The sequence below is a fragment of the Endocarpon pusillum genome (genome assembly GCF_000464535.1).
Source record: "Endocarpon pusillum Z07020 unplaced genomic scaffold scaffold1403, whole genome shotgun sequence".
Lineage (NCBI taxonomy): Eukaryota > Fungi > Ascomycota > Eurotiomycetes > Verrucariales > Verrucariaceae > Endocarpon > Endocarpon pusillum.
Genome location: NW_006916008.1, coordinates 142700 through 161609, shown reverse-complemented (window position 1 = coordinate 161609; position 18910 = coordinate 142700). Strand labels below are relative to the sequence as shown.

Genomic DNA, 18910 nt, shown 5'->3' with positions numbered 1-18910 from the left:
AGGAGGAGGAGGAGGAGGAGGGTTGAGAACAGTCGCGACGACGTCACGCCGATACCCTTCGATTTCTCGATCCGAGACGCCGGACTCGCCGGCGGTGTTCAAGTCTTCCTTGCTCGCCAGGTCCGGCGGCAGCTGGCCGTGCGTGGCCACAAAGCGGAGGCTGCGCTCCAGCAGGCCCAGGTCCAGCGATTCCGCGCTGTCCCAGTCTTGTAGCCGTCGTTGTGTCAAGGGTGTGGTTATGATGGGGATCCTATAGTGAGCACGGGGTTTTCGGGTAAGGGTTTTTTGTGGTATTATTTTTTATATTTGCTTAGACAGAGGATGAGGGACATGGGATGTGAATGACAGGAGAAAAGTTGGAGGCCTTACTCTGCGTCTGTTTTGTAGAAATCGTCCTGGTGGAGGATGAAGAGCGTGATGGAGTGGTGGTTGGTTTCTGCGGAAGCCGGGATGTTGAAGATGGAGCGGAGGAGGCGGGCGATGGTGGTTTTGCCGGAAGAGGAGGGGCCGGACAGGCCGACTATGAGGGTCTTCGTGATACAATGATGTGTTGTCATGATAGCTGGTAAGTTTTAGGAATACAATCGAGGTCACAGATCAGATGATTAGGTCATGCTCAGTAGTTACGGGGTGGAGCGGAGCGGAGCGGAAAAACCTCCTATTCAGGTGCTGATGGCTACGCAAATCTAGAGGAACGAAGAACCTTTGTGATAGGACATTTGATTGGATGGATATGATTGATATGAGCTGAAATTGGATTACAGATTTGCGGATATCCAGACTGATGTTTTGAACATGTCGGCATGCCTCATCTTGGGCATCACCGTACCCAATGCTGATGCGCCGCCACTAACCACCCATCCTGAAAACAGTATATATGTTACAACTGAATCTCTCAGCCCAATGTATCCCCCAGAGCCGGTGCGGGCTTTCCAGAAACATGACCGTCCCCAAAAACATGGTAGATTAGATACATTCATCATGACAAAGACTCCACGCTCAAGCTGATAGAGGGTACCACCCAACACAAACGCCTGCAATGACCCTCTAGAAATCCTTCTTTGGTCCGGCTGGGGTGAATCATGCGGTTCCCTTCTGCCGCTTCCCGCCTATCCTGGGACTTGGTTTGACTTTGTTTGCCGCGCTCCCGTTCATTTCTCCACCATCATCTTCAAGCTTGATGCCACTAGCTCGTCGCCGCTTGTTCGGCACATTCGGGCTGGTGTTTGCACTGGCACCCTGGCTGCCACTTAGATTCGAGCCTTGCTGACTGTGTTGATGTACCATTGCCACTGGACCTGCCATATGCATGTGTGCTGGGCTCGGACTATGTGCTGGACCTCCAATGTGCGGTGACCCTTGTTGCGGTAGACCAAGATTTTGCAATGCCGGTGAAGCAAACTGCTCCCCGCCGTGCATGACTGGAGTCCGCTGCCCCGATACGCCGTTGGGTGCCATATTGTTGAAGTTGCCTTGCGGTATGCCCGCAGCGATGTTGTGCGCGCCCCGGGCCGTATCTTGCACTAGATTGTTCAATGCCTCGGCTGGTGTGAGATTCTCGTGGTTCTGCGAGTACTGGAAAAGCGTCTCCATCAAGGTCAAAGCTTCCGCTATCTAAACTTCATCGTTAGTAAGAAGAGCGATGTTGTCTGTGATGATCAACAAGTACCTCTAGGTTTTGCATAACACCATCGGTAATGCCGTTTTTGTTCACCATCGATCGAGGTTGCGCAACGCTGGTAGGCGGCGACGGCCGTGGTGCAGCCTTTTTCATATTCTTGTTGAGCTTTGGGCTTTTCATATCCGGTGACTCTACCGGCGTCAGGTGCAGTCGAGGAACGTACTCAACCCATTTGCTGGTGCCAATGTCGAGATACTCGATCTTTTGGTTGGCATCAAAGTTCACCTTCAGGGTGCCCGTCGAGACAACTTGGTGTTCATTGTGAAAGACATGAGTAAAGGTGCAGCGTTGGAAGAGTACGGCGTGACACCCCATCGGCAGCGGTCTTTCGATAGCTCCTTGGGGTTGCATAGTCATCGTCCGGATGCCGCTTGTAAAGTGCGAGTGATAGTAATATGCAAGCGCCGGGTAAGAAATCCGAAATCTCTTGTCGCTGCCATCAGTCATGTTTACAAGTTGATGCTGCAGGGAACCCCCAGGAGCAAAGTGCTGAGCAACGAACTCCTCCCAGAACTCAAATTTGCTAGCTTGTTGAGGTTCGGGAGAGCTGAGACGGTCGATGAAAGATAGAAGGCGCAGAACGACTTGACCACTCATGATTTTGTGTATATCAGGCTGCTGAATCATATGGTTGACCGGGGCATTTCGCTGCTGGTGCTGTTGTTGTGGCTGCTGTCGCGCCTGAGCATCTTGTTGCACTAGTTGTTGCTGTTGCTGTTGCTGCTGAGCGTGCTGCTGAACCTGTTGTTGAGCCTGTTGTTGCTGCGTATGATGCTGCTGATGCTGCTGCTGCTGTTGTTGTTGCTGCTGCTGTTGTTGCTGTTGCTGTTGTTGCTGCTGCTGTTGTTGCTGCTGCTGCTCCCGCTGCTGTTGTTGTTGTTGCTGCTGCTGCTGCTGCTCCCGCTGCTCCCTCTGCTCTCTCTGCTCCCTCTGCTGCTGGTTAGGTTGTCCGGGTTGAGGAGGCAGTTGCTGTTGCTGTTGCTGAGGTGTTTGTGTTTGAGGCTGGGATTGTGGTGTTGGCGGAGGCTGCGGTGGTTGCTGAGGAACGGGTTGTTGTGGCGGCGCTTGGGTTGCGGCGGCGCTGTGAGGACGAGCAGGAACACCTTGCGATGGTTGTGCTTGACTGGTCGCATTCTGGCTTTCTTGCATCTGCATCACCGTAGCATTTCGTTGCTGAATAACAGCTGCCTGTTGCTGGGCTAGTATTTGCTGATTGTGTACATGCTGCTGCGGCATACTCTGAGGATGTGGTTGACCTGGTTGTGCTTGGAGATGTTGTGGGTGTTGCGCCTGTTGCTGCTGTTGGTGCATCATCTGTAACTGTAATGGCATAGCTCTCATCTGAGCGATTTGGCCTGGAGTCATCTGGTGTCCGTTTGGGCCAGTCATCATTCCGCTGTGCTGTACTTGCTGCTGCTGCTGCTGCTGTTGTTGTTGATGAAGCATAGCATTCTGTTGTTGCTGCCGGTGTCTTTGCTGTTGAAGGATTTGCTGTTGTTGGAGCATATTCGGGTTCTGAAATGGCATTCCCGGGTGTTGCTGAAACATTGCTGGGGGTGGACCCAAGTGTGCCATAGCATGCGCACTCTGAGTAGGTCCGCCCGGCGCAGCTATTCCAGCTCCAGGTGGCATACCACTGACCATCGGACCTCCTTGCGTTACTTGTGGTCCTCCATGCATGCCAGGTATCATTCCCTGTGCCTGTCCGCCCATGTGGGGTTGTCCCTGCGCCATTGGATGTCCATGAGGTAGTCCTGGATGCTGTTGCATGCCACCATGAACTGGATAGGGTTGAGCCATGGCCATGGCATTTGCCATAGTAGCCTATTCTACCGTCTATGGCGCGGTATCTCACGAGGATTCCTCTATCGAGCGAGTGTTAAGAATTCTGTCACTTCTCCACAATGTCCAGGCTGTTTGTGCGCAATCTCAACAGCGGTATAACAATTGTCGAGGAGATCCCAACGAGGAAGGTGTGGCTCCGGATACTAATCGAGAGTCTTCAGAGTCGCATTCGAATCTAAAGCGTATAGTTAAGATACAATCGTGGTGATAGTACCGGCTAGCCCACATGGGTAAAAGCAGTCGATGTTTAGAGGAGGATCGATAATCCAACTAGCTCATATGTGACGATAATATTATCGTAGGTTTCACAAAAGGGTTCGACTAGACCATGGCGTACAGATGCTGGAATATTATGTAGGGAGGTAGAACGCGGTGAGGGAAGTTGAAAAGAATGACGATACTGGGGGCCAAAGATGCTTGTGAGGAAAGAGGTGCGGTTCCGAGACCAGCCAAACGATGAAGGCGAAGATTGAGGTGGGGGCAGCAGCAGAGTGCGATTATGTCCCGGGGACTCTCATCTTGATAGAGCGGGATTTTGTTTTGCGAGAAGCTGGCGTCTGCCCTTTGCTCTCGGTCACAGATCTGTTCTGCCCTGTGGATGCATGGGCGTTGGACCAGCCTTTCTTTTTCTGTGGGATCGCGATCGGAGAAGCGAGGCAAGAGACGAGGCGTATATCTGAGCATGCTGGGCACCTTCCAGCACTGTGGCTACTTAGAGTGTAGCCTGACCTTGGCGTCTGGGCCTGCGGCATTAACTGGGGCACGAGGCACCGGCACTGGCACGGGCACGGGCACGGGCACGGCCACTCCACTGCCACTGCACCCACTGGAGAAATTGTCTTTCTGAAATTGCACTCAATGCTCGAGGGTAGTCCTGGACCACATGCCGGTGTGGAACAACAATCATACCATCCTTCATGAAGGATCTAGCAGATATGCTTCGAGAGCTTGACATCTAAGCATCAGAATCATCTATGTTGTAAATCTGCTGACTCTGCAGCAGCTGCCCTTCACCTGGTAAGTCCACCTTCGCTTCTCCTTGCAAGCATCTCAAGATGACAACCATAACACAACCTTCTTCATTTGAAACTGAGTCGACCATGATTGAGACCCTCGGATCATCTTCTCCGGATGGTCTGCTACTTGCCAGTAACTTTTGTCTGACCTTTTACCTATTCAGCGAGCAATCACTTGGATTCTTTTGAGGCTACTTGCTAATCCTCTTCAGTGCTTTTAGGGTTGTAGACAAAGCCTCAACGGCCTCGAAATTGTTCAAAGCTCTCTTCGGGATGGTACGTTGACGCAGTTTACTCAAACCTTCCTCTTTGAGCCTCCTACGATGAAAACTTTTCCTACATTCGCATTTTCCATGTTAGGCCCCGTCTCGGTCATAACCCAGTCAGATTGTGGGGAGTCGTTGAGCGTATATACCTTCCTTGGATGTCGATGGAGTCACTTCGTTCCAATTGCGTCTTGAAAATTCGGATATGCTCGATGCTGACTGGCAGTCTTGGGTTAGTTAAATTGTATAATCTGCTGCATGACACGCATAAGAACAAGAGGAGCATAACAACTGGATAGAGCATCACCTGCCTACCAACAGAGAATGTACATACTCAATGCGGGCTCGTACACACTCTCCTTTAAGTTTGAATCCAGCTTGCGCTTGCGCTGCCAGGGCTATTCTACTTCGCCCGTCCTTCGCCATAGCGCCTTGCATGTGACATGATTGTAGAACTTGAAAGCACTTTTCCATGCTTTTGGGAAACTCATGCAATGAATGCGCCATCAGCCGACTCCACAATCTGCGCTGACCTCTTGGCATCAATAAACAGGTCCTCGCATTCCTCCACATCTGCAGGTTCTATGCTCTGTCTGCCATTCACCTTGGCCAATATGCTCGATGGGGTCAGTAACTGTAAGGCATAGCGTAACGACACCTTGACGCCGTGCTGAGCGACCTTCTCCAGCGCCGACTCGCTGATTGTGAGTCCTTCCGTCTTTGCTCGTAATCGGATGATGGTCTGAATCTCTGAGGGGTTGTAGGGATGTGTCGGGATGATAAGAAGTCGTGCTAATAGATCTGAGGGAACGCCATGTGCGGCTGTGATGTCTTGCGTGCCTCGGATTAATGTTGTCCCCCGATTCGAAGCGAGGATGACGATTGGGGAGATGGGTGATTCCAGAGCGCGGTTGAGGTAGGTGAAACATTCCATGTCGAGCATGTGAACCTATTGAGCGATCAGTAACCTCATCTGCAATCGAGATTTACTACCACATACCTCATCAATGAAAAGCACACCAGGGACAAGTTCTGCGATTCCCTGGTCAATATACCTACTGACCACCTTATTTATCTCGCCCCGTAGCTTGTCGGTGATTTCTGTCTTCTTCGGCTTCATCAATTGGCCCATCATGCTCATAACATCTTGTCCGCCCTGAGGCCTGGCGTTGGCAATGTCCAGATCATGCAGCGTGACATCTTGTACAATTTCTTTCTTCTTGTGTACATCACCCTTCGGTACTGGAACGTACTCTTCTGCTTCTAGATCGAACTCTGTCGCATATGCATCTGATCGACCCACTCTCTTGCAGGCTCCAGTATTTGCCTCAATGTATATCACATCACCCTGCGCCACTCTTTCCTTTTGTACTGCTTCGTAGATACTTGGGTCTAATCGCAGTTTCTTCGTGCCCTTGGCAGACTTCAAAGTGAGGATGAGATGGCTAATCGTCTTTCCGTAACCTCCTAGAGGATTCTCTGCCTCTTCGGGCACAAGCTCGGTCACTTCACCCTCGTAGACTTCTTTCATTTCGCGTACTCGAAGACCTGGATATAGTACAGCATCAGCATATGGACAATGGTTATAGCTTGGAAGCGACTGTCATACCGATAGCTCTTCGAAAATTCTCCATCAGAGCTTCCGTCTTCTTGACTTCTGTCGAATACACCTCACTGCCAACGATTGGACAGAACGGCACCTTCGTCCCCAACTCCTGCGACACAGCTAGAGCCAGGGCTGTCTTCCCGGTTCCTGGACCACCAGCTAGCAGTACAGCTCGACCGGACATCTTTTTGGCTCTGATCAGATCTACAACCACCCCACAAGCCTGACAATATATTAGCTTCAGTCAGAAGGTCCCGTTTTGGTAGACGAAATACCTCTCGTGCAGCAGTCTGGCCGACGAAGCCATTCCCCGCGGTCTCTGCTGTGCCATCAGACCGCAGTCCTAGCCCTTTAATATGTGTATGAGCAGCAGTTCTGTTTTCGCGCGAGGTGCCCTTGACTTCGCTCAAGTTCACCATGATGAGTAGTCAGAACCGGATCTGTAGAATATGTCATTAATGTCCTGAGGATCACTTCGTTTTGGCAAGACACGATTCAGTTTCCAAAACGATAGTCTACCATAGGCAAAGCAGTAAAATGTGCACCAGGATCTTGTCAATCGTCGCGAGGTCAAAGAAAAGTCGTGCCAAGGACTCTTGCGGAATTTCGAAGCTACAGTACTAGTTCTCGGAACTCGAAGCTCGAAGATCTGAGTTTCTCGCTATCAATCGTGCATCTTCACTTACCCACATCCTGTCATGCTATCAAGGGAATGATGTTGATGTTTTGATATGCCTGGGAGAATTCGCTACAATGTCCCAGGCATTTGCTACTGCGAGAACAGCTCTGGCCGGCCTCTGCTCAAGCTGTATATATCCACAACTTAAAATCATTATACCTTCCAGAGCATTTCACGCCTTCCACCCATGGCGACCTACTACCAAAATCTCCGATCTTTCTGTCAAGGACGCTCAACTCCGAAAACTTCCGCCGTGCCCTCCATATCCTTACGGACCAAGACACACATTCAAGGAAGCAGATCAAGGTCTCTACGGAGGCGCGCTCGTGCAGTCCGGCAATAAAATCTCGAAGGGCAGGAACAAGGGCAAAACACGACGAAAATGGTATCCTAACGTCCGGTTGGAGACCATTCGAAGCGAAGCACTCAATAAGACAATGACTATACCAATCACCGCATCATGTATGCGCACCATCCGAAAGTGCGGTGGACTTGATCAGTACCTTTTAGGTGATAAGCCTGCCAGGATAAAGGAGCTTGGGCTATTCGGCTGGAGACTTAGGTGGAAGGTCATGAGCTCTGCAAAGATGAGGGTAGAATTCCAACGGCAGAGGAAGAAACTTGGCTTACCTCCGAATCACTCATGCTTTGAATCATTTGACGAGGTTTGGGAGAAGGATCAGGAGCTCAAGGAGGAGGTGAGGGAAGAACAGGAGAAGCAATGGCAAGAGTTGAGGGAAAGAGACAACAGATTTCGGCAGCATGTGATGAGCCATTGGAAGGACGATTACAGAAAAACGAAGGAACCAAAAAGTGTGGTGCCACCCTTTGATGAAGCAGCATTCGAGTCCTTGTGATTACTCAAGTTTGGAGGAAGAAGCTGCCCAATCATGTTCTTTGCAAGTATTAGCTCATCTATTGGCTGAATCCACACATTGATAATTCCAAAGCGTCAAAAGGATGCTCTCTTGCAGTAGCCCATCTTGGCTACATGATCTCCTTGAGGCATAGAGTACAGGAGACATTCCACTGTCATGAATTCAATAAAAGGAGTTTGAATTCTCCCAAAGGGCGATTCAGCAGACAAACGTACGTCCAAGTCACTGTGAAACACAACACTGAGCAAGACCACAACCCTATTCCTTGCGCCTAGCTTAATATTGTGGCGTCACAGCAAGAAGTTCGAAGAGTTCCCAGTCCTTTACAGCTCTTTGATTAGAAGCATGGAGACAATGGCCTAGTTCTGAGGGTGTTTACAACCCACAGAACAGATGGGAGTCAGATGCCTGAAGCAAATCTTAGGATCTGCCTGTGTTTGACCCCCATAAGTGATCAGATAAGTGATCAGTGGTGATGTGCTGTTTCTCGTGAAATTGCTCCTGCCTTTCCCTTAGCATTCTCATCTAGATTCCAAGGGTTGGTGTTGTGAAGAGCACTGCTGGTTCCTGCTACTTACATTCAGTACTGCAAAGAATAGCCCGCTCCCTGCTTTCTGCGTTGCTTGACTCATACCCATTATCATCGTTCATGCTCAGCAAGGTTGATTGTTAACTTGCCAACGATTTGCTACCTCAAGATCTCACTGTGGCTGAAGTCCGAGTTGAAGAATAAAGCCTATCCTTCTCTTTTTGTCAACAACTCGTTGTTAGCTCTTCCATCCGTCAAGGGGCCTCCGTTCAGATTCTATATTTTATCAAGTACTTGAGAAGCTTTGATGCAAACACTACCAAGTTAGTATTACGATAAGATGAGTGACCCGTGCTCGCTTCTTCGCCTTACCCTTGGAGCTGAGGAGCAAGATCTACAGATTGGTCTTCGGTCCTTGCTCGGAAATCCATGTTCTCTTCGAGTATCATCCATTCAGACCAAAGTTTAAAGTCATTCCTCGATCAATGATGCTCGACAGTCTGCCTAGCAGGGCTCCCGTTTCGCAGGAGATACGAGCTGGGCACCACCCTGTTCTCTGTTAGTATACTAGTCCGCCTTGAGGTGCTCACCATAGCTTTGACACAACGTCGCTTCGTCTTTGCACGCCTGGCGAGCGCTGTCGTCTTCTGCAACACGTTTAGGCACTACGTACATATGCTACGGTCGGTTGAATACTCTATATTTTTTCTCGATCATCCCAATGGACATAAGCTCGAGGAATACCATACAGAGCGCTTGAAACATGCAATGCCGGCTGTGAGACATCTCATTTGCATATAACGGTAAACCTGCATCCAATTCCACCACCTCTGTATACCAAGGCTGCCTCAACTACTGCTACGCACCCGCCCAATTACCGCTTGAGACAGCCGTTGTGAAAGTCGCGGCATCCTACCGCTCGAAGATGTGCGAAGGTACTCTCCGAAGGCTCGAAAGTGAAGCATGCAAGATTTATCTCAGAGATCTTCCAATGCCTATGGAATCTCTTGAGGGATCGACTATGGAAGAACCATCGGAAGAGCCGCCCGGTCGAGACATACAGGGAACAGAGAAGGTAATCAGCCTTTCACTGTAATTCAAAATCCGTATTGTACGGTGTGGCTGATGGATGAACAGACACCCCGCCCAAAGTATTTTGCCGCCTTAGCAAAATGGCACTTGCCATTTCGGCTTCGCAAGGCTGCCGTATACTTTCGTTGAGTAATAAAAGAACACTGGGGACTGAAACAAATATGTGAGGGGATAAAGGGTAGAGCCGATTTGCAATAGGTGGTTTGTAGTGCTGGAAGCACTGTGCAAGGTGTGACTGCGGAATAGCTAATGCCTCCTTTCGGGTGTACTTCTTCACGTGCAGGGCAAGTCGGAAGGTTTAGCTTGCTAGACCCACCATACCGAGGAATCAATATCCCAACCTTGTGCTCTTCTTCACTCATACTCAAGGCCTTGATCGTGGAGGCTCTACTCGGGGGGTTCAAGTTCTGTTGAGTCTGATATGCTGCCCGAGGCGTCACTGTTCCAGTAAGGGTTGTTGTGTAGGTCTAGTACGGACCTAATTTCGTCAGTAAGCTTGAGTGTCAGCCTTCCTTGGCGCAGCTCAGTATTGCACAGCATGTAAGCATTTTGCCCTCTGTTGTTTGTCTTAAATGGATCAGCCGAGTAACGAACCAGAAGTTCCACCAGATCAGTATGGCCGTTCTTGATAGCTGAATGTAGTGCTGGACGCTGGCTTGCACCGAAGGTTTCGTTAGGATCAGCTCCCCGTGCAAGCAACAACCTCGAAACTTCCTTGTGGTCTTTAGTCATCTCTCGCGACCAAGTGCTGATCGCAAGAGCAAATGGAGTTTGTCCGGCGCCATTCCTAGCACCATGTATGGCGCCTTTCTCTAACAGCATACCCACTGCCCACGGATCTTTTCGCCGTACAGCGAGGTGCAGGGGCATGTTGAGGGTGCCAGGCGGCTCAACGTTGACGTTTGTGGGATAACGTGATTTATCAAGTATCAGGGCAAGCGCTTGACGTCGGTGTTCCTCCAGCGGAGAATAGCCACCATACAGAATCTGCAGCAAGGGGTAATCGCCGTTGCGGTCCTTGATGTTTGGATCTGCGCCCCAGTTTAAGAGCGTCCAGATAAGACCCCGATAGCCGTGGAAATACTGATGTTCAATGGCAAGAGACAGGACCGTTCTACCGGTCCGGGGTGTCTTCATGTTTACATTTGCACCCGCTCTCAGGAGCACATCGGCGCACTTGTTGTGTCGCAAACTAGCTCCCTCAACCGCTGCTATAAGTGGACCTCGCTTTGGATTTTGCTATGGGTTGTTAGTAGTGTATGGTATGAAACCCGTTGGGAGAAATCAAACCTTGGTTCCTGGATTGCAACCTGCTTTCAACAAAGCTCGAACAGCAGCGACATTCCCTTTCCGAACATAGTTCTCAAGAATCGGCGCTGAGTTACTTGCCCAGACCGATAAGGTCAACCCTTTCAGCTCAGCGCTTGTTCTTCGTGACATGATAGACGTCGCTGCTTCCGTCTCCTTAACACAGACCTGTTGCATATACTTCTTAGCAACGACCCGGCTCTTGAGCCGCATACTACGCTTTTTCCTGATGTCTCCCGATTCGAGCTGTTTCAGATTTTTGATAGTTAGTGGCGCTGTATTTGCAATTGATCCGGCAGCCACCTTTGCCACCACCTCAGTAACCAGGTCACTTTGCGGGTGTTCGATACTTCTTGCAAGATCAATAAGGCGGTCATTGTGGCCTTCAGCAGCTGACTCGCACACCGCTTGTAGCTGCACGTTGCTAGTGCCGTGTTCGCTCTGTCGAGCCACGACCGAAGTCTCTTCCTTCGACGATGAATCCTGCACATGGGCTCGAAAATTATCTGTCGGTTCGATCTCTGGTATCGCTTCGACACTCCCAAGCTTTGCGATAGAGAATGCAGCAGCAGGACTAATGTCGCCTTCCTCTTCTATGACATCGAGTTGCCGTTGAATGGTCAAGGCCTCACGCTCTTGTGCATCATTGACGGTTAGCACCGAGTGGTCAGATTTATGGGAGTCACTGTCGTCAGATTCAACATCGAACACAAGCTCGCCGTTCTGAGCGTTGAGCACATTCTGCTGGCTCCCTATCTTGTCACTCGAGTCTGCCCAAAAAGTGATATTAGATAGTCGTGCAGGAATTGGATCCTGGTTTTCTTCTAAGGCACTGAGCTCCTGCCCACCTCTACCACTGTCATCATCTTCAACATCGAAAGGAAGCTCTCCGATGGTAGATGCCTGGAGATATTGTTGCATGCCGGCAGCTTCGGTGCGCTCTATCCATGATTGGATTGTTGTTTTCCTTTGTGGCTCCAGAGTCGGGTTATCGTCCTCTTCGATGACCAGATGGGTTTCGTCCGCGTCAACGAACTCAGCCACGCTTTCGTCGTCCGAGGTCTCTTCTTCCATGGCCATGTGTGGTGATTGTCCCACCGATTGCTCTGACAGAGCACAACATGACCCACAGAATCCATGTGCTGCCAATATCTGGCCACGAATCTGCCGAGCATAAGGGCGGTTCCTTGGCTCCCGTGCCAACATGTCTTTGACCCACATCAACGGCAGATTGTCGTAGTCCGGTCCATCTCTGCTTCTGAGCTTCTCAAGCCAGTTGTTGGTTGCCACGGGATTATCGTAAACGTAGGGATGCCTCGATCCATGACTTGTGAAATATGCGTACAAATCCTTGAGCTTTGCGCCTCGTAGCACAGTCGCCATCTCCAGGAAAACGACCCCAAGAGACCATATATCTATGCAGTAGTTCTTGGGTGCGTTCGGGTCTGCTGCTTGCTCTGGTGGCATATAACGGACAGTCCTCGGCGTTGTTGCCCAAGTAGTACTTCGATCCTTCTGTGACCAATCGTGAGCGGCCCCAAAATCTGTCAGGTATACTTGATTGCCCTTGACCAATATGTTGAGCAATTTGATGTCCATATGATAGACCTTGACATCATGTAGATAAGTCACAGCATTTGCAAGGCACCCAAAGAAGTTCCTCAAGTTGCCCATGTGCTGCAGTTGAATCTTGCCTAGGTATTGCTCGAGGTTGTATTCAGCCACAGGCTCCATCAAGAATGCGAAGCAATTTAAATCAGTATAGGTTCCCTTGATCTTGACTAGGTGGCGGTGCGAAAGTTTCTTCAGCGCCCCAATTTCTCGATTCGCTGTTAGTCCTTGCTCATGCTCGTCAACTTGCTCACTCACCCTTTTCGAACCAGCCGTAGCGCTGCTGCGTCTGCTGTACACCCCAGCTGCGGAGGAACTTCTTCCGCGCAAACTGTCTATGGCTCAGTCTGGACCAGACCTTGTCGACACGCCTGTTAAGGTTGAGCTGAGCGACCCAAGCACTTTCAAGCAGCAGATGACTTACCCAAAGCCACCACTTCCAAGTTCTGCTATTTGAATGAAATGAAGGTCACCGTTACGGCTGAATTGAACATGCTTTCCCTTGTCACCCTTCTCAAGCTCAGCAGCCTCTGTCAGGCAACACGCTTGTAGATTCACAAAAGCATGCCTGGAGTGTCCCAGTGATGACGGTAACTCATGCTCATTGAAAGGCAGCATATCATCCATGTACTTACAGGCAATAAACTCAGGCATGGTGTCCAGGCGTTGAATGTTTCGAAGAATGGTGAAGATACGCGGTCTGAGAGCCCATTCTTTCTGTTTGATGGGGTCGTCATAGTGGCTTAGCAGGTTTCGAATGTTCTTGAAAGCTGTTGCTGATAATATTCTTTGCCTGCGGGAGTCGTTCTCCAGGGGGGGTTCGCACCACTTATCTAGGGCTTTGTCAAGCTCATCCGCAGGTATTCGCTTCGCTAAGAAAGACGGGGCTACAAAGGTTCTGAAAAAAGATACAGGGTTGAGAGCCATTCTCTGCTATCTGTATGTATGAGTATGAGTAAGAGTACCTGCCCGCTATGCAGCACATTGAAAAGATGGAGTGAAAGCGAGAGGCGATATATCAGCTACCCTTGTCAGACTGAGCAGGACATCTCGTCCACAGTCGAGGCGTAGCATCATATCTGGTCTCATGCTACCATCAGGCAGCGCTAATGCGGGACAATGTACACTAAAAAAGTTATTTAGTATATCGGTCACTTGCGAGGCGTACTTGTTGGCCATGCATTTCGATTCACGGTGGTTTTGTTCTGCTTCTCACCATGACCACGTGCTATAGTCCTCGAAAATTCCAACCGTAGAATGCGGGTGTTATTTAATTTTGTTGCACGATACCTATACTACGCCCAAGATCCTCAAACCAATGTTGTCGATGAGTGACTTCCGGAGAGCAGGTGGCTGAACGCAACACACCACGGACCGGCCCCTTCGGCCCGAAATGGCAACCGGATTTGATATTGCCGCCGGTAAGTGATATGTAGCCCGTGCAGCTGCCCTCGAACACTCTAATGATGTTGTCACAGGAATTGCCGGTGTCACCTCGTTGTGTATCACCCTTTTCCATGGCTGTGTTAAAGGCATCTCGATCATCTCTGAGGCACGTCAAATGGGACAGAGCGTTGAGCGCCTCAGTCTCATGCTGGAATGGGAACAGTTCCGCCTCCTGCGCTGGGGTGAAAGAGCTGGTTTATGCGATAACAGCCCGGAAAATACAAAGCTAAATTGGAATCTGGTGCATGAGCTGCTTAGCCACTTGCACAGTGACCTCACGGATGCAAAAAGACTGAAAGAGAAATATAATCTTGACGTCTTTGAAGAGGCCGTTACCGAAGGCGGAGCTTCGGCTGTGCCAGACAGCTCATCCTCTAAGTCTTTTCCAGGACGTAAGAATAGCAGCCTGCTTGGTAGGTCATGGGCATATGCGAGTCCAGGTATGCGGAAAAGTCGTGCGCAGATTATCCAGCAGAAGGCAAGCACATTCAGCAAACTGAAGTGGTCAGAATTCGACCAGGACAAAACCCGCAGACTACTTGCGGACATTACATACTTTAATAATGCTTTACAGGAGCTCCTGGATGATGCGCACCAACTTGTCATCAAGAATGGAATGGCAGCTCTTCTAAGAGACCTGATCTCTCGTAGCACAGACGGGTCAGAAGTGGAAACCATTCAAGCCTTTTTGCATGAAGACGCTGTTGCAGATACAGCGGCTCTTGAAGCGGTGAGCCAAGTTAAACAAACCAGACTTATTCTCGGTGTAGACAGGAGGTTTGACGAAGGCTCCAGTGCGCAAGCAGAGAGACCCAAGCTTACCAAAGTGAAATATGAGAATCTTTCAAAGTTCCAGCCAGTCGGCGAAGACGGTAAGCGGGAAGTCGCCGAGTACAAGACTTCATCATCTAAGCGAACTGTGCATTCATATGTGTTGCTGGAATGGAAACGCGTGGACAAGAAGACCGACCAGAAGATTAAAAGGAGGATAATGGAGCTTGCGCTTCTAATGGGCACCTCCTCAAATAACGGCTTTAATTCACTCAAATGCCTTGGCTTTCTTGAACGGAATATGCCTGGACAGGATAATAGGTATGCCTATGTCTTCGAGATCGTCGATCTGTTGAACGTTCCCAAGCAGGACGTTGCGCCCACGCCACCCACGCCACCCACGCCACTCTCGCTGCGATCCGTGTTGAAGCTCCCTCGCAAGCCGAGTCTAACAGAGCGCATTGCAATGTCTCTGGCAGTCGCGGAGACCGCTTTACAGATGCACACTGCGGGCTGGCTTCACAAGGGTATCTGCGCAGATGCTATTTTATTCATCAACGCCGAGCAGACGAGCTGGCAGAAGGGCACCAGCCTGGGGCCTTACGTGGCCGGGTATGAGTTCTCGAGAAATTCACTCGAAGAGACGGAAACAGTGCCATTTGATGTCAAGCAAGCCCTTTACTGGCATCCCGCAATGCGAGACTTTAATCAGAGATCAGACAACCTTTTTCGCAAAGAATATGACCTCCACTCTTTAGGATGTGTTCTCCTCGAGATATCTCTCTGGAGCAGCCTCGAAGACATTTTGCGCAGCATAGGAGATCAATCTCAGCCTTCGGATCCACCATCCACCACAGGGAAAAGTGAGAGTCAGATCAATTATGAGAAACGACTTGACCTTCTCCAACGGCAGACTGCTCTCAAGGAGCGGACAACAGCTGGAGCCATCTTGGATCAAGTGGCGTTTGCAGGTGGCAACCGGCTTCGAGAAGCTCTTGAATTGTGCTTTTTCCCACAACTTGTGACGCACAGGGAGCCAGCAGGGGACGAAGAAATAAGCTTCGATCTAGTGGAGTTGTCAGTCGAAGCTCAGCTTTCCATAGTCGAAATCCTACGATCACTGTGCCAAAATGTGTGATATCATCTTCGACGATTTACACCACGAGTATGAATGGAGTAGTCTATTAAGCCATCGCTCAATAGTGGAATGAGACCTCTCGAACTGAAGTTGTGTCTAAGTCTGATTGATTCTAATCGGTGGCTTACCGCCATTTTAACGTTACTGGGTACTGATGGTAAACCAGCAGGAGAGTCATCTGCAAGTGAGCCTGACAGAGTCGTCTTTAGATCATGCCTTCTTGGATCCTGGTATTTTAAAAACTCGAATTCTGCTCCTCAGAGTCGTTGCTTTAGATTACTCCCAGATACTGTTCGACTTAGTGAGCTTGCCAGATAGAATGAATTAAAAGTCTATTGTAACAACCTCCACATTCATTGCTCATATGCACGAACGTGAAGCGTGGCTGTCAAGTTGGCCTTTTACCGAACGCCCTGGTTATGCAAATGCGAGTCATACATACTCCTTGCACAAGGGCACTGAGATTGTATTACACCCACCGATCAAACCACAGTGTGACTGAACAGGAAACTCACGCTCTCCCCATTGTGTGTCCTCCGACATGCTTCCGCCAGCACAGGACTAATATCGATAGTCTCAACCCTGCAACCCTTTTCCCCATCCGGCACCCTCAGGGCATCCAATTTCTCTTCCGAGACCGGCACCGTATTCGTAATCACCAGCTTGCTGAGACAGCTCTCCTTGAGGACCTGCACCGCCTTTCCAGACAAGATCCCATGCGTAACCAGTGCAACCACATCCTTCGCGCCGTGTTTGACCAGCGTATCCGCGGCTTTCGCCAACGTGCCGCACGTGTCTGCCATGTCGTCGACGAGAATGGCGGTTCTATCCTTCACGTCACCGACCAGCGTCATCCTTGACACTTCGTTGGGTCGTTGCCTCTCCTTGTGGATCAGAGCGAAGGGCAGATCCAGACGATCCGCCATACTCGTCGCTCTCTTCGCACCTCCAGCATCTGGACTAACGATCACGCAATCGTTCCTACCGAGATGATTCTCCTTGTTTCTATCCTCACGCCCTCTTGTCCCAGCCGCACCACCTTCGCTAACATGAATCAAATTCTCCCGTATCCACTTCACAGCCGAAGGCTCCGCATACAGATTATCAACCGGCACGTTGAAAAACCCCTGGATCTGCGAGGCGTGTAGATCCATGGTGATAATGTGGTTGCAGCCGGCGGTTTGTAGCATGTTGGCCATCAGCTTCGCGGTGATGGGGGCGCGCGACTTGTCCTTTTTGTCTTGCCGTGCGTAGGGGAAGTTGGGAAGGATGGCGGTGATGCGGCGGGCGGAGGCGGTTTTGCAGGCGTTGATCATGATTAGGAGTTCCATTAGGCCGTCGTTGATGTCGTTGGGGCGGGTGGATTGGAGGATAAACACTGGAGATTGCGACTGAGGTTAGATAGGGTACGGTTGAGGTAAAGGCAGTTGGTACCATCTTCGTCGCGCACAGATTCGCCTATTGTCACACTGGTCTCTTGATTCGAGTACTGTAGAACCATGATCTTGGTGAGCTCGATGCCCAGTCTGTGAGTTCAAGTGTAAGTGCTCGCTCGAGGTTACGGAGGATGCGACAAACCGATCTGCCACTGCCTTTGCCAACTGTGGATGACTGTTGCCGGTAAGCAACTTGATTGAATTTGTCGCCATTGCGGACTGCTTTGTCGGGCCCCCAATCGAAGTCCCTTCATCGTGAAGGGAGTCATAAGCAACCATGGTGGTCAGCGCCCCCACTGTGGGGAAAGCAGAAGAAAATTTCACGGCTACCAGAACGTACCAAGAGCGCAAAAGAGCAGTAGACGCTGGTTGGGAATGGCTAGAAGACTGAATTAGGGGAGATCAGGACGGTTTACAAAATCCGTGAGCTTGATATCTAGAGGCATGGTTGTGATGTACCACAGCAGGCTCAATGCATTGCCTGGGTCACAATTGACTTGCTCCACGTGTCCAGCTGACCTTCATCTCTACCATTCGTCCAACCACTGAGACCTTGTACCGCCCTCCGAATGCAGATGGGATGACATGCACTCTAAGTTCTCATTGACGAGGCACGCCTCTTCCTCATTTCTGTCCTCTTCTCCCTCTCCTCGTGAACTCGCTTAGCCAACAATTGAGCATACTCGGTCGCCGCGTCTTTTTGAGCCTCTGCTCTTCTCCGCTTCAAGGCAATTCTGTGACGCTTGTGCTGTATTCGCTGAGGGGTGACAAGTCGTTGAATCTTTGGGGCTTTGGTGTATGGCTTCTTGCCTTCGCCTTTGGGTTGGACTTCTCTTCGGATTACGAATTTTCTACGCGAGAGATATTAGTCTTCAGTACACGCACCGGGGTTGTTGTCACTAACCGAACATCATCCTTCTTGTCAAGACCAAAGAATCTGCGGATCTTCGTGGCGCGCTTTGGACCAAGACGCTTGGGGTTCACCACGTCCGTCAAGCCTGGAATATCACCTTCGCCTTGTTTTACGATCGAAAGAGCAAGAACAGATAAGTCCTGGCCCACAATGCAACCACGGACTGATTTTCGCCTGCGTTCACCAGTTCGACGAGGGCGGTAGCAGGAATGACCATCGGAGAGGAGGAGCTTGACACGAGTGGGCAGCATCTAGATTTGTAATCAGTAACCTGGATAGCGAGGTCCTGTTCTGGTCTGCCATACAACACCCTGCTTCATCGGAAAGCCTTGCTTGTCGTTGCCTCCAGTAATGCGAACGATCTGTTGAATCTGCATCAGCCCGAAGCTCGACCGTGGTATTCATCAGTGATTCCTCACGTAGCCCTTCCACTCATCACCCAGGCTATCCGCTGAAACTTCATTGCCCATTCGCTTGTCCATGAAGACGCGCAATTTGCGGTCATCCTCGACCTCAATCAATTTTTGAGACCCATTGGCAGGGTACGAGATGTTGAGCTTCATCTTGACGTCAAATGTGGCTGTTCAAGACAGGGCACGTCTTGATCAACAACAGCCGTGATCAGAGTGTCAAGATGTTGTTTATTTCAGGTGGTTACGATACCGCAGCTTGGTGCTGAAATTCAGTGTTGGTCG

General features: G+C 50.2%; 6 protein-coding genes across 6 annotated transcripts; 2 read left to right on the top strand and 4 right to left on the bottom strand.

Moving 5' to 3' along the window:
- Positions 1 to 1080: 1080 nt before the first annotated feature.
- On the bottom strand, positions 1081 to 3499 carry EPUS_03398 (uncharacterized protein; the record flags this gene model as incomplete). The annotated part of the gene is made up of 2 exons (XM_007801956.1): positions 1081 to 1614; positions 1670 to 3499. The coding sequence occupies 2 exons, from the start codon at positions 3497 to 3499 to the stop codon at positions 1081 to 1083; spliced, it is 2364 nt and encodes a 787-aa protein (XP_007800147.1).
- A 1796-nt stretch (positions 3500 to 5295) lies between these two features.
- EPUS_03397 (RuvB-like helicase 1) lies at positions 5296 to 6833 on the bottom strand (the record flags this gene model as incomplete). Its single annotated transcript, XM_007801955.1, has 4 exons — positions 5296 to 5757; positions 5809 to 6356; positions 6418 to 6637; positions 6690 to 6833. The coding sequence occupies 4 exons, from the start codon at positions 6831 to 6833 to the stop codon at positions 5296 to 5298; spliced, it is 1374 nt and encodes a 457-aa protein (XP_007800146.1).
- A 334-nt stretch (positions 6834 to 7167) lies between these two features.
- EPUS_03396 (uncharacterized protein) lies at positions 7168 to 7950 on the top strand (the record flags this gene model as incomplete). The annotated part of the gene is made up of 1 exon (XM_007801954.1): positions 7168 to 7950. One exon carries the CDS (start codon positions 7168 to 7170, stop codon positions 7948 to 7950), a length of 783 nt encoding a protein of 260 aa, XP_007800145.1.
- A 2029-nt stretch (positions 7951 to 9979) lies between these two features.
- Positions 9980 to 13438, bottom strand: EPUS_03395 (uncharacterized protein; the record flags this gene model as incomplete). Its single annotated transcript, XM_007801953.1, has 4 exons — positions 9980 to 10831; positions 10883 to 12720; positions 12770 to 12882; positions 12936 to 13438. The coding sequence occupies 4 exons, from the start codon at positions 13436 to 13438 to the stop codon at positions 9980 to 9982; spliced, it is 3306 nt and encodes a 1101-aa protein (XP_007800144.1).
- Positions 13439 to 13904: 466 nt separating this feature from the next.
- On the top strand, positions 13905 to 15866 carry EPUS_03394 (uncharacterized protein; the record flags this gene model as incomplete). The annotated part of the gene is made up of 2 exons (XM_007801952.1): positions 13905 to 13932; positions 13990 to 15866. The coding sequence occupies 2 exons, from the start codon at positions 13905 to 13907 to the stop codon at positions 15864 to 15866; spliced, it is 1905 nt and encodes a 634-aa protein (XP_007800143.1).
- A 482-nt stretch (positions 15867 to 16348) lies between these two features.
- EPUS_03393 (uncharacterized protein) lies at positions 16349 to 18778 on the bottom strand (the record flags this gene model as incomplete). The annotated part of the gene is made up of 8 exons (XM_007801951.1): positions 16349 to 17244; positions 17301 to 17392; positions 17445 to 17598; positions 17643 to 17689; positions 17986 to 18153; positions 18207 to 18466; positions 18521 to 18577; positions 18635 to 18778. 8 exons carry the CDS (start codon positions 18776 to 18778, stop codon positions 16349 to 16351), a joined length of 1818 nt encoding a protein of 605 aa, XP_007800142.1.
- Positions 18779 to 18910: the final 132 nt, after the last annotated feature.